Here is a 13,762-nt window from a genome sequence, read left to right on the forward strand (position 1 = left end):
TTAGGCTGGCCGGGGGAATTCCTGCTAGGACTGGCAGGTAGGACACAGGGGTGGGTTTCAGGCAGCCAGTTATGATCCGAAGGGCATTATTGATGACAGGATCAACCTTCTTCACATGTGGGCTCCTACTCCAGACTGGGGCACAGTATTCTGCCGCAGAGAACACCAGGGCTTGCGTCGAGATACGTAGTGTCCTGGCAGAGGCACCCCAGGTTGTGCCAGCGAGGCGGCGGATAAGTGAGACCCTTGATGTCACTTTGGCTCTCACTTCTTCCAGGTGTTGTTTGTAGGACAGTGTCCTATCTAGCCGAACCCCGAGGTACTTGGGGGCAAATTGGTGTTCCAGACGATTGTTGTCGACAGACACCAACAGCTCCTTCTTTGCCTCTTTGTTACACAGGTGGTATGCGGCAGATATAGTCTTCCCCATACTCAGTTGCAGACGCCATCTGCGCAAGTAGGCAGCCAAGGTGCCCATGTCCTGGTTAAGACCCTCTTCCACCGCTGGCCATGTTGGTTGTCGCAGCATGATGGCCAGATCATCTGCGTATCCATATTGCCTGGATAACGTCTCCGGGAGGTCATGGATGTAGACGTTGAATAGCAGTGGTGAGAGGACAGACCCCTGTGGCACCCCGTTTCTCAACCTTCTCAGTCTGCTTCGCTGGTCATCGCTGGTCCGAAGGGTAAAGCTGCGGTTGGACAGCATCTCCATTATGAACTTCACCATATGCCGGTCTGGGATGGTCCTCAGGAGCTTCAGGTGAAGTCCTCGGTGCCAGACGGTGTCATAGGCGGCCGTTAGGTCAAGCAACACAACACCAGCTTTCTCATTGGCCTGGAAGCTGTCCTCGATGTCTTGAGTGAGCAGAGTTACTTGGTCTACTGTTGACCTGCCCCGCCTGAAACCAGCCTGTTCCCTTGGAAGCTGTGGGTCCACTACTGGCTCTATGCGACTGAGGATCATCCTCTCCAGGGTCTTAAATGGGACGCAGAGCAGCGAGATGGGTCTGTAGGCCTTTGGGTCATCCGCAGGTTTGCCTGGCTTCAGAAGGGCAATGACAGTAGCACGGCGCCAAGTCTTTGGTAGTTTTGACCTCTGAAAGCAGGAAGAGAAGAAAGAGCAAAGCCAGGCAGATGTTTTCTCACTCTGGTGGATCAGGAACTCCGGGTGGATGTTGTCATGCCCTGGGGACTTGCCTTGCCTAAGGTTGCCGATGGCTGCCCTAAGTTCAGCGATGGTAAAGTCTCTGGACATGTCAGCATCGACGCTGGGTGCTCTAGAGAGGGAAGACACCTTGCGCAGTGTAAGGCGGGCAAAGTTCTTATCTGCCCCTTGGAATTGGCTGTTCTTTAGGAGCTGGGCTGCAATGGCATCTGCTGTCACAGGGCACTTGGTGGGTGATGTTTTCCTGCCAGTAAGCTGGTTAAGGATCTGCCATGCCTTACGGCTGGAATGGGTGAAATCGATTGATTCAACGGTTTGGTCAAAGTTGATATGCCCACAGTCTGACGTAATTTGCTACTGTATTTATTTATTTTTTGAGTGTTCGTATTTTTTTACTATTTATATTTGTCTGGGATGAGTTGTCGGAGCGGGGGGACAAAACTGATAAATGATCTCATCTGCCTATTCTGTGCTGGAAAAAGCTCAATAAACATAATGTAAAGAAAAGGTATTCAGTACACACACACACACACACACACACACACACACACACACACACACACACACACACACACACACACACACACACACACACACACACACACACACACACACCTACACACACACACACAGTGTGTGTGTGTGTGTGTGTGTGTGTGTGTGTGTGTGTGTGTGTGTGTGTGTGTGTGTGTGTGTGTGTGTGTGTGTGTGTGTGTGTGTGTGTGTGTGTGTGTGTGCATGATTTGTTTCATGGCTTTGAGTTGTCTAATTAATAGGCCTATATGGGATGAAAAGAAGAAGAAGGAGAATAAGATGAAGAAGAAGAAGAAGAAACTCACACAGTTTCACTCAGATTTTAACGTTTTGTGTTTGCAAAGTGGTGAAAACGTACCCAAGCCACCTGTAGGCCTAGTTTATTATGCATCATCACTTGCCAAGGAATGATGATGATGATGATGATGATGATGATGATGATGATGATGAAATTGATTACTTGTCTTTGATGATGATGATAATGAGCAGCAGCAGCAGCAGCAGCAGCAGCAGCAGCAGCATATAACGAACTAACTGACTGACTGACTCACGGCTAACTAATGATTTCACAGAAGTCGCCTATAATAACAGACTACTAGAGTAATAACAGTGGAGCGTGCCACCCATAGTTTGCATATCATGACACTGGATGGCATCGTCATAGGAATTCCGCTTCCTGATTGGTTTTCCTCAGCCCGCCCCCTCCCCATTGCGGAAGCGACAGAGTGAAGTTCAACTTCAACTGCTGGCTGCTGTCAGTGTCAGACAGTGTTGTGTTGTTGTGTTGTGTTGCCCTCGTACAGCCGAGTCTGTATTAAATCCATACAGTGCCTGTTCACCATGTCTGTGCCTTTGAGATTCGATGGAAAGGTGGTGCTTGTCACGGGAGCCGGGGGAGGTAAGCCTATCCTGGTACAAGTTAGCATAAATAGCTAATTGTCTTGTAATGCTAACCACATTACGATGTGGGTTAAAAGTTATTCACAGGTGGATAAAGTTTGCCTTTATATCGAGTGACGTTTGTTAGCGACTCATATAACCAGGATTGGTTCTATGTCATTGTTTGGTAATATCCTCATATACTAACTTTTACAATCGTAAACTATTGAAAACTACCACAAAACAAATTCCACAATACGTTCATTGATGGTTTATCACAGAGAGCAAAGTACATCTGTGGCATGGAGCTGGTGTGTTAAAGTGCGCACGGAGTGCACGCTGGGTGATCTGCTCTGATCCGCTATGAAGCAGCTATAGGCTTGGATCAAGACTGTTTATCATATATGCTTTTTTTTTATTGAGTCTGACTTTTACTTTCGTATCAGTCCAGATTCGATAAAATACATCTATGATAATCTTGATGCAAGCATGTCCTGCTTTGTCTAATTTCCTTGACTGTGACCATCATGGGTCTCAAGCCTCTAGTGTCTACATAACTTTGTACTTATGATAGCTAGTTATTGGCTTTAGGAGCTACCCTGTGCCTTGACAAAGAAAAGGTGACTGCATTTGACACTAAACTGAAAGAAACTGGCAAGTGGAAACTGGTGAAGTTTCTATTCTATGCAGGACTTTCAGTTGTCTTTCGATTACCCATTTAGGCAACAGCTACACTAATCTGGATCTTTTTCTAAACTCAGATTTTCGTATATCCGCAATTCCCCATAGAAAAATATCTTGGTCCACATGACAAAAATATCTAGTTCTAAAAAATCCATGCCTACACAGCTCCACTGAATCAGATATGTTTGTAAATCTTCACTTGTTTATCCGTTTACAAAAAGATCCAGTTTAGCGGCTGAAATCTCCAGCTTTGTGTGGCTGCAAGCCCCCAATCGCATTAGAATCTGATATCTTCCATCCTGGCCATTTATTGGGGCATTTCTTTATTTTTGCTACAACTGTATAGGCTACATTTGTGATGTTTAACCACATTATTTTTTTTTTAAAGGTTATTTTCTTTTGTCTATCTGCATGGAATATCTGTGTACGTGAGCGTGCTCGTGCAAGTCCCTTGACTCGTCCGACTTGTCAACATCAACTTGATCAAACACTTGATCCAAAACCTTCAATCGGGTTTATTTTAACCAGATTGGAAGAAAGATGTCATGTAAACGCAGCTACTGTGAGGAAGTAACTCCCAGACATTGTTGGCTGAAACTTGTTGGTTTTATATGTTATACAATGAGCTAGCCAAGTAATAAAGGCTTTTATAATTTGTGCTACCAGATGAGCTGCCTTTAGTGTTTCTCAGTCTTTGATATCTGCCTACCAAAGAGCATCTTCAGGGTTACTGCTCATCAGGTATCGGCTTGATTTCTCTGCTGTTTTTCAAGTTTTAAAATGTCTTTCCTCAGGTCTTGGCAGAGAATATGCATTGGCTTTTGGTGAGAGAGGAGCTTCAGTTGTGGGTGAGTGAGATATTGACTGTGTCCAAAATAATTCGCTACAAAATGCTAAATGAATTTGAATGAATAAAAAAAAAAAGTTGATTCATGAGCAAACAAAATGTCCGCAACAAGTCCGCAGCCAGTGTGTGTTCCCCTTTATCCGGAGTTTGGTGACTCTGGTCACAGAGGGAACAGTTCCAGCAGAGAATCCCAGACTTCCCTTTCCCAGGCCACATAAGCTACTTTTAATTTTTTTAATTTTTTTTATCCCACGATTTTTGTAACCCATTTTTTCACCAATTGCCTAAGCTGTGATCCTGGGTTCTGCCCTTCCCTCTGCCATGCCTGGGGAGCCCTGGCTGGCCAGGGGAGAGGAATTATAGAAACCAGGACTACTGCATGTTTTTGTGAGGGTATCTACCCTCGGAGACACAGGGAGAACATGCAAACTCCACACAGAAAAGCCCTTTTGCCAACACCACCTAGGGTGTGGGCGCTGATGGAAACACGCCCCCAGCGCCCTCCGGCGGGAATCGAACCTCTAGCTGTGAGGCGGCAGCGCTACCCACCACCGTGCCCCCTACATCAGCTACTTCTAACTGGGGGATCATGAGACGTTCCAAGGCCTGCATTGGAGATATAATCCCCCCCCCCCATTTGCTCCTTGGTCTGTCCCGTGGCCTCTTCCCAGCTGGTTGTGTGCCGAAAACCTCCCTAGGGGACCACCTTAACTGGCTCCTTTCCACATAAAGGAGTAGCGTCTCTCTCGGATTACTCTCTCTGTCTCTCTCGGATGACTGCCCTGTCCCTACGGCCCATTCACTTTAGAGCGTCACACTTTGAAGACTTAGCTTTAAGTTTCAATGTAATGTCTAATGTAGACTAGCGTTTCAGGCTTTTCCTTAGCGTTGTGAAGCCACACATTTGTCTTTATTACACTACACCAACAGACACACGCTGATACGTGAGTAAAAGCTGCTACTCATAACCTCTGACATGCCCAGTTTTTGCTTTTAGCTTCATGCTTTTTTGCTTCATTGTGAACACAGCTTTAGGGAGATATCAGCCACCCTCCAGAGAAAACTCATTTTGGCCTCTTGTGTCAACAATTGTATTCTTCATGACCTGCATGTCATGACCATAGACAAGAGTAGGAACGAAAACTGACCGGTAGATCGAGAGCTTTGCCTTCTGGCTTAGCTCCTTTTTTGTCACAACATTGCGGTACAGTGAACGCCATACCTTTCCTGCTGCTCCCATTATCTGGCTGAGATACCTGTCAACTCCTTCACTTGGGTTAAAGCCTCATTACCCACCTGGAGTGGACACTCCAACCGTTTCCTGCTGAGAACCGTGGTCTCGGGTTAAGAGACAAACTGAACTTTATTTTACCCTATTCAATCATTTCCCACTTTACTACTACTAATCTACTCGTTTTCAGAGCCTCCGAAGTATAGACTGTTAAACGAAGTATTCGAAAATTGTCTGTCTCGAGAGACTATTTAGCAAGTGGCCCCACTGGCAGAAAGACAATAGAAAACAAGAAGCTACACTGTTCTGTAGCTAAGAGCTGGATGGGTGGAGTTTGATGCGTTCCAGACATTCTTGGCACATATCCTGGCTATTATATATTTAATTTAGAAAATTGCAGAGACAATCTTTTAACAAAAAGTGCTAAATGAATTATAATCAATTTCTATTTGAGGATATTTAACTTATAACAAATAAATTAAACACAAATGATGTTTTGATAGATAAAACAATAAACACAAACTGCTTATCCGCAGTCGGTATCGGAGGTAACAGTTAAAGCTAAGAATCCCAGACCCTTTCTCAGGCCATATTAGCTACTAACTGGGGGATCACCTTTTCTCCCATTTTAGCAATTATGCCAATTTCCCACACACTTACAGTATGTAGCATTGTCACTGCTGACCCCTACTGTTCCTAGAGGCCAAAAAAAAAAATCTCTGCCCCACACTTTTCACGTAGGCCTGTACCTGTTATAGCGCCACTGTGAGGCAGATTTTTGCTAAACTATTAGGTTCCGAACGGAACCCTGTTTATTTAAAACCGGAGGACAGGGTCCCCCTAAGGGATATCAGCGCCATCTGGTGGCGCAACAGAGTAAAACTCATAAGCTCCCGAACGTCAAATACAAAATGTCGGGAGGGCTGTCAATCACAAACGAGGGCACCGCCCCCCGAGTGTATAAAAGCCCCCTGGGCCAGCATAGCTTCCTCTAACCCTAACCCTAACCCTAACCCTAACCCTAACCCTAACCCTAACCCTAACCTCTGCCCGCAACAAGCGAACCGAGGGGCTTAAATCGGGGGACCCTGTCCTCCGGTTTTAAATAAACAGGGTTCCGTTCGGAACCTAATAGTTTATTGTCAAACCTCCAGACAGGGTCCCCCTAAGGGACTCATAAACACCCCGAGAAGCCATGCACCGACAGAACTGTCGTGAACCCAGACCACAACCTGAAAGAGTCACCGTCAACCGACGTGACCCCTCCCAGGAACCGGCCGACCCAGACCCACAGGGCCTGGGCGTGTCCAGACAGTAAAAAGACCCTGACAGACCGAGATCTGCCTTATGCACTAATAGCAGACATAGGTCTGCCTTATAATACTACAGTAAGATAAGGAAACAGTCAGGGTCCCCCCCAAGCCACCCAGGAACAGCGGCACGCTGTCCCAGGAAAGGGAGAGAAGAGAGCCGTCCCACTACACAGTAGATGGGGCAGCAGCACCCAGGACCGAATGCGCCAAAGCAGAAAGCGCAAGGTCCAAGTGATAGTAGGTCGCAAATGTGGAGGGCGAAGACCAATTCGCCGCAGCACAAATCTCATTAATGGAGACCCCCTTGGACAAAGCCCAAGAGGTCACCACACCCCTAGTGCTATGGGCCTTAAATGCCACCGGCACTTCAGACCCCGCACGGGCGTAAGCCAACTTAATAGCGTCCACAATCCAACTTGACAAAGTTGGTGTGGACACCGCTTTTCGTTGCCGAGCATTCAGAACAACAAAAAGCTGAGAAGTAGACCTGCTGTCCGCCGTCCTGTCACAATAGGCCTTCAAGGCCCTAACAGGACATAGACAATGAAGACGCCTATCCTCCTCCGAAGCAAACGGAGGAGGATGAAAAGCCGTCAGAACAACAGGGTCCTTCGGGACCACGCGGTTCTTCGGAACAAAACCCAAATGAGGTTTAAGAAGAACCCTAGAGTCATTACTGAGAAACCTCATACAATCATGACTCACTGAGAGCGCATGAAGGTCGCTCACTTCGCTTTGCCGTAGACAAAGCCAGCAAAAGAGCCGTCTTGAAACTCAAATGCTTCAAGGAGGAACTCTCAATAGGTTCAAACGGTGCCTTGCATAGGCCCACAAGAACCACCTGTAGATCCCAAGAAGGGAACAACACTCTAGTCACAGGTCTCAAATGGTCGACACCATGCATGAACTTGACCACCTCAGGGATTTTAGACAAGCCTTTGCCTGCCACCCCCAGGTGACAGGCATCCAAGGCCGCTAAATAACCCCTCAAGGTAGAAAACGCCAGACCCAGGTCCAGGCGGTTCTGCAAGAAATCCAACACCCTCTGGGCTGGAGCCAAGTGAGCCACCACAGGAGGATCCTGAAGCTCACACCAGTCCAAGAAGGCATTCCATTTTCCATCATACAAAGCCCTAGTAGAGGAGGTTCTAGCACTCTGAATAGTAGCTACAACCGCTGGTGAGAAGCCTGCTGCCAGCAGATTCTCCCTCTCACGGGCCAAACCCACAGGTCTAGGACCCGCGGGTCTGGATGGAAGATCTCGTCCCCTGCCTGGCGTAGCAGATCCCTGTGCAATGGGAGCTGCCAAGGGGACCGATAGAGCAGTGGGGTGATCAAGGACCTCCACACTCCCCAGGATGGTGCCACCAGAAGAACCTCCAGGTTGGCACACCTGATCCTCTCCAACGTGGGAAGGATCAGCTGCAGGGGCGGAAACGCGTAGAGAAGGCCCACCGGCCACTCGTAAGCGAACGCATCCGTCCCCAAGGGAGAAGGCCCCCTTACTGAGAAGTAAAGGGGACACTTCGAGTTCTCCTGGGAGGCAAAGAGATCGATCCGAGGCTGCCCGAACCTGGAGAAGATCTGCCTCACTACTGCCGGATGGAGTGACCACTCCTCGTAGCGAGGCTCCCCCCTGGACAACAGATCGGCGCCGCCGTTCTGAAGTCCCGGAACATGGGAGGCCCTGATGGACCTGAGACGCGGCACGCACCATAGAGCCATCTCCCGAGCCAGCTGATCCAGCGTGCGCGAGGATAGGCCGCCCTGTTTGTTGAGATAATACATGGCCGCCGTGTTGTCCGTCCTGACTAGGACATGGCAACCCTGGAGAAACGGTTCGAAGTACTTGAGCGCCAAGTAGATCGCCATCAATTCCAGATAATTGATGTGAAACTCCAACATAGCCGGAGTCCACAGACCCCTGGCTGAACGCCCCTCGTGGGTGGCACCCCACCCCGAGCGGCTGGCGTCCGTGGTAATCACCTTGCGTGACACCACCTCGCCCATGGAGACTCCAGTCGTCAACAACGCCTGATCCCTCCAAGGAACCAGAGCGTCCAAGCAGACCTGGCTGACAACCACTTTCCTGTAGCCCTGCCGGGAGGAAATCCTGAGTGCCAGTGTCCACCGCTGGAAAAGTCTCATCTGAAACCTGCCCAAGCGCAGAAGTTGCACCGCTGAGGCCATCAGCCCTGCTAACTTCATACACTCCTTGTATCTGACCACCTGGTTCAGCTGAAAGGAGCGGAGACAAACCAGAAATCTGTCCACCCTCTCTGGTGAGAGGCGGGCAGACATCTCCACCGAGTCCAGAGATATCCCTATGAAGGAAATCTGCTGACAGGGTGTCAACATGCTTTTGCCAAAATTGACGTTGAAACCCAGAGACTTCAGGTGTGATAACACCAGATTGGTATGACGCGCCGCTTCTGAGCAGGAGGCGGCTGAAATCATCCAATCGTCTATGTAGTTTGCGAGTCTGACCCCCTGTCGCCTCAGTGGAGCTATGGCCGCTTCGGTCACTTTCACGAAAACCCGCGGGCTCAGGGAAAGGCCGAAAGGGAGGACCGTGTATTCGTACAGGCGCCCCTCGAAGGCAAACCGCAGGAACTTCCTGTGGGGGGGATAAATAAGGACGTGCTGATAAGCGTCCTTTAGATCCACTGAACAGTGGAAATCCCCCTGCCTCATTGATCTCATCAGAGCCTCTGACGTCAACATCCTGAATTTGAATTTTTCCAAGTGCTTGTTCAGAGCACGTAAATCCATAATCGGACGTAGCCCCCCCCCTTTTTTGGGGACCAGAAAATAACGGCTCCAGAAACCTAGACGGCTCTGATCCCGAGATAGCTCCACTATAGCGCCCTTGCGCAATAGCGAGCTTATCTCCTCTCTCAAGGCCTCTGCCTTCAAGCCACGGGCTCGAGTGTAAATAACCTTGCTGGAGAGAAAGGGTACTTCCGCGAACTGTAGCCTGTACCCCCGTGTCACCGTCCGAAACACCCATTGATTCGGATTGCAACATTTCCAATGCTCCGCACACCGAGCCAGCGTGTTGTTGAGCAAAGGAGAAGCCTTGGGGTTGTACAGAGTCCGCGTGACTAAAGGGTCGCGAGGAGGTTCCGTTCCCAGAAGAGAAGTTTCCGTATCCGGTGGCCACCTCGCTGCGCAGCGAGGGGTCTCCGTGTCCGGCACTTTCAATTCCGTATCCGGTTGCCATCGCACCGGAAGGCGCGTGACCCCCGTATCCGGTAGGTTCGTTTCCGTATCCGGTAGAGACCAGAAACGTAACGCCCTCCTGGCCCCGCTCGTTAAAGATGCAGGGGGAACACAACGAGGAACCCGGGGGACAGGTTTTATTACATAAGAAACACAATCCCCGGCTTGGGGAAGAGTGTTTACGTTTAATACCTTTTCTAAGGCCTTTATTTTCTTCCTTACGGGAAGACGAGGCCGACCCTGGTTGTTGTGAAAAGCTGACTTCTTCCCTATCGTTAGCACCAAACCCCTGTCCTGTACTAAACTCGGCACTGCAGTGCCGCTCAGTGGAGACAGAGGAGTATTGCATAGAAGAGGAGTTGAAATGCTGTGAATAGGATCTAACGTAAGAGGAAGCATTTTGCAAAGAGAAACCCCTGGCTTGTACCCCGTCTGCCTGACTGGATAAAGCGGTGCTTTCTGAGCTGATAGAAAATCCAACCTGGACTTCTCTATACTGGCTGTATTCATGCAAAAAGGAGTCGTCTGTGCTAATGCAGGAGGAGTCGAAATAAACAGGCATTGTTTCATCAACATACTCTTTATTTTTATTGGCACTGGACACAGAGGAGGAGGCACACATATTATTTTCTTGGCATGAGAAATAATTATATTGTCCACCCGCCTGCGTTTGATAGGGGGGGTCCCCTGAAAATTCAAGGGGGCCCCGCCAAGGTCCAATGTCACTTCCGCGACGGCTTCCCACGGGCCCTGTAGGAGCCGCTCGGTTTCCCGCCCCTGTGAGGGGGGCGAGGCTGTGAGCGGGCAGGAGCCCTCACCTCTCCGCGGGTGGGCCCCGCAGAGGAGGAGGGGGTCCTGGGGGGATGGGGTTTTCCCCTGCTGGAGGAAGAGCGCCCTCTGTCAGCCTGACCTTGGGCCTTCCCTCGTCCCTGCCTGTCAGGTTTAGGCTCCTGTTTGGGCTCGGTGGTAGCCTCCAGGAGCTCCAGGGTGATCCTCTTGGCCTCCACCTCCTGGCGGAGGAGATCCAGTCCACCGCCCATCAAGGTGGTAGGGTGTCCGGGTAGGTCCTGCATGACCTTCGCGGTCTCCACCCCCGAGGAACCAGGTAGCTTGACTTTGTTGAGCCACCTTTGCCTCTCCGCCTGCATTGAATAGTCCATGCCATGTCCAAGCCATTCGATGGCATGGACATTCAGGTCCACCAGCATGCGGAGGGTCTTGTCCAACTCGGCTGCTGTGTCTTCAGGGACCCCCTCTAGCTCACCGAGGAGGCGCCTGGTAGAGGTGAGCAACAGCTGTGTAACGTTCAGTCCTCTGGCGGCCAGCGCAGAGGATCTGTAACAGTTCCTCACCAAGGCAGACTGTTTGTCGTCAAAATCAATGGCGAATCCAGGCGCCTTGTTCCCGACAGCCAGCTTGAATGGACAGCGACCGCCCGGTCCCGTCCGCTCGTGCTCTGGCTTGATGTTCCCCGCAAAGGACTGAGCGAGCAGCTTATCCATGGGGGGACACAGGGGGATCCCTATGCTCTCCGCGTTGAGGCAGTCAACAAGGAAAGGGAGCTTCGGGGGGTCCTTGTGAGTGGACCAGGTGGAATGCAGGGCCTCCGCAAACCCAGGCACCACAGGGATCTTCGCCATGCGTGGCGGTGGGGAAGGCTCCACGTCCTAGCCTAGGATGGGGACTCTGTCCCGGGGTCCAAGCGCTGGGGCTTCGAGCGGCAGCTCCAAGTCACATCTGATGGCGGCGCGCTCCAACACCGACAGCTCGTCCAGCGGGATCGAGTCTGGGTCGGGTGCTGTTGCTCCGCTCCCCCCTACTGGCGTAGTAGGGGGGATGGGAGCAGTATGGGCCGGGGAGAGCACAGCGGAGGAAGGAACCTCGGCATGAGGGACCTCCTTGGCTGCGTCTCCGCCCTGTCCGGAGGGGAGCTGAGGGTCTTCCTCCTCATACTCACCCTCGGACCCTTCCTCCGACATCCCTGGGTCGTAGTCGTCCTCCGCCTCATCTCCATCGCTGTCGTGCCAGGAGGACTGCATGGCGCGCTGCTGGGGGACGGAGAATGACTGAGGAAAATCACCGACGGTGAAGTGGCCAGAAGCACCGGGGTGGAACTCCTGGAAGGCGGCCTTCGTGGCGGGAACTGGCGGTGAAACCACTCCGAAGGCGGCCTTGCATGTCCTCTTCTTGGGCACGGCCCCAGTGCCAGGAGAGACATGAGCAACAGTGGAAGGGACCTCCGGTGGAGCGGGAGTGGAAACAGGTCCGCTAGCGCCGGGGCTACCGGTGCTAGAAAGGGCCGCATCCGCCGGAGGCCCAACCTCGTGGCGAGTAGCAGCGCTGTGGCGTACAGCGCTGACCGGCACACTAGGAGGGGTAGAGGGGGAAGGTCCAGCGACGAGAGCGGTGGCTAGGCCGAAGCCAGCGGACGCGATCTCGTACCGGGCCCGGAGGGCTACCTCGTTGTAGCGGAGGCAGTCCACGCAGTTCACCCCCAAGGCTGGAGCTGGCGGAGACAGAGCAGCCAGGGCATGTCCTACCCCCTCGCAGACGATGCAAAAAGGGTGAGTGTCCTCCCTTGCGATGAGTCCTCTGCAAGCAGGGTTCCCACACTTCTTGGGCACCATAGCCAGCAAGTGGCTAGGGCTCGGTCCTCTGGGTCGTGGCGCAGACATGCTAGCGAGCTAGCTTAAGCTAAGCTAAGCTAAGCAAGGCTAACGCACAATAGACCGTCGAGAGAAGAAGCGTGAAGGAGAAACAGAGGAAACAAGTGAAAACAAGGAGAATAACTGAAGAAATTAGACGTTAAAGTGGGAGAATATTCTAAAGAGGCCTGTGGCCGACTTCCTAGCCGTCGCTTTAAGCTTAAACTTTAAAATAATAATGGCTGAGTTCGCAGTACTCTAGTTGCGGTAAGCAGAGGTGCGGAAAGAGGAAGCTATGCTGGCCCAGGGGGCTTTTATACACTCGGGGGGCGGTGCCCTCGTTTGTGATTGACAGCCCTCCCGACATTTTGTATTTGACGTTCGGGAGCTTATGAGTTTTACTCTGTTGCGCCACCAGATGGCGCTGATATCCCTTAGGGGGACCCTGTCTGGAGGTTTGACAATAAACACATGTTCTAACCCTAACGCTATAACAGGCTGATTCACGTTTTGGCCTTGAACCGTAGGTCTTACACTCAAGATTATTTTCCCTTTGGATTCCATGGAACATTACAGTACTAAGCGTATCGTTACATACCTAAGCCACGCCCATTTCCACCAGATATGTTCCAGTCCACAGTAAACCAGGAATGAAAACTATAACAATACCTATAACGATAATAATCATGAGAGCATCCACATTGATGAATCATAAAATTGTGTAAAAATGAGTGCTAGCAAAGCACATGCTGCATGCTGATCTAAAATGGATATTGATAACCTGTTACTGCAGTACAGGTAGCTCAGTCGGTACAGCACTCCTTTGGACCACAAGGTTTTGGACGCGTTTTGGACGCCTTTGGACCACAAGGTTCATACTTTAGTATGATGAGTCAACATCAATTTGATGGTATCTTGGCGAGCGCCAATTCCCAATGACCCCATCAGCATTGGCTGTATTATTTGCATCTTAGAGGTGATGCCATAGTTTTGTACTTTGTCTGTTTTGTATGTGTCTATGGAGTTAACATTACTCTAATAGGCCACCGGGTGGGATTATAATGTGCAAATGTGCTGGTTTCTTCCTGAAAGCTGAAAGCCTCTGAGTCGATCGAAAAACACAGATTTAATGACATCGTAAAATCATCCCCTCCCCTTTTACCATACACCCAACACTGTGGATGTAGCTAGCTAACCTCAGCTGGGTCACCATCCACCTGACAACCAGGAATACTAATA

The 13,762-nt window shown here is 50.5% G+C and overlaps 1 protein-coding gene across 2 annotated transcripts in view; it reads left to right on the forward strand.

The window, feature by feature from the left end:
• hsd17b4 (hydroxysteroid (17-beta) dehydrogenase 4) overlaps window positions 1–13,762 on the forward strand; it is a 148,283-nt gene that overhangs the window by 102,990 nt on the left and 31,531 nt on the right. The window contains exons 2-3 of one of the 2 annotated variants that reach the window (XM_080738885.1): window positions 2,472–2,600; window positions 4,060–4,113. In XM_080738885.1, the coding sequence (XP_080595011.1) occupies window positions 2,472–2,600; window positions 4,060–4,113 (183 nt within the window). Of the gene's footprint in view, window positions 1–2,427; window positions 2,601–4,059; window positions 4,114–13,762 lie in introns of those variants that run through there. The other variant, XM_080738886.1, reaches the window with a different exon arrangement.

This window comes from Nannobrachium achirus, assembly GCF_963921795.1.
Source record: "Nannobrachium achirus genome assembly, chromosome: 12".
In the NCBI taxonomy this organism is placed as follows: Eukaryota; Metazoa; Chordata; class Actinopteri; order Myctophiformes; family Myctophidae; genus Nannobrachium; species Nannobrachium achirus.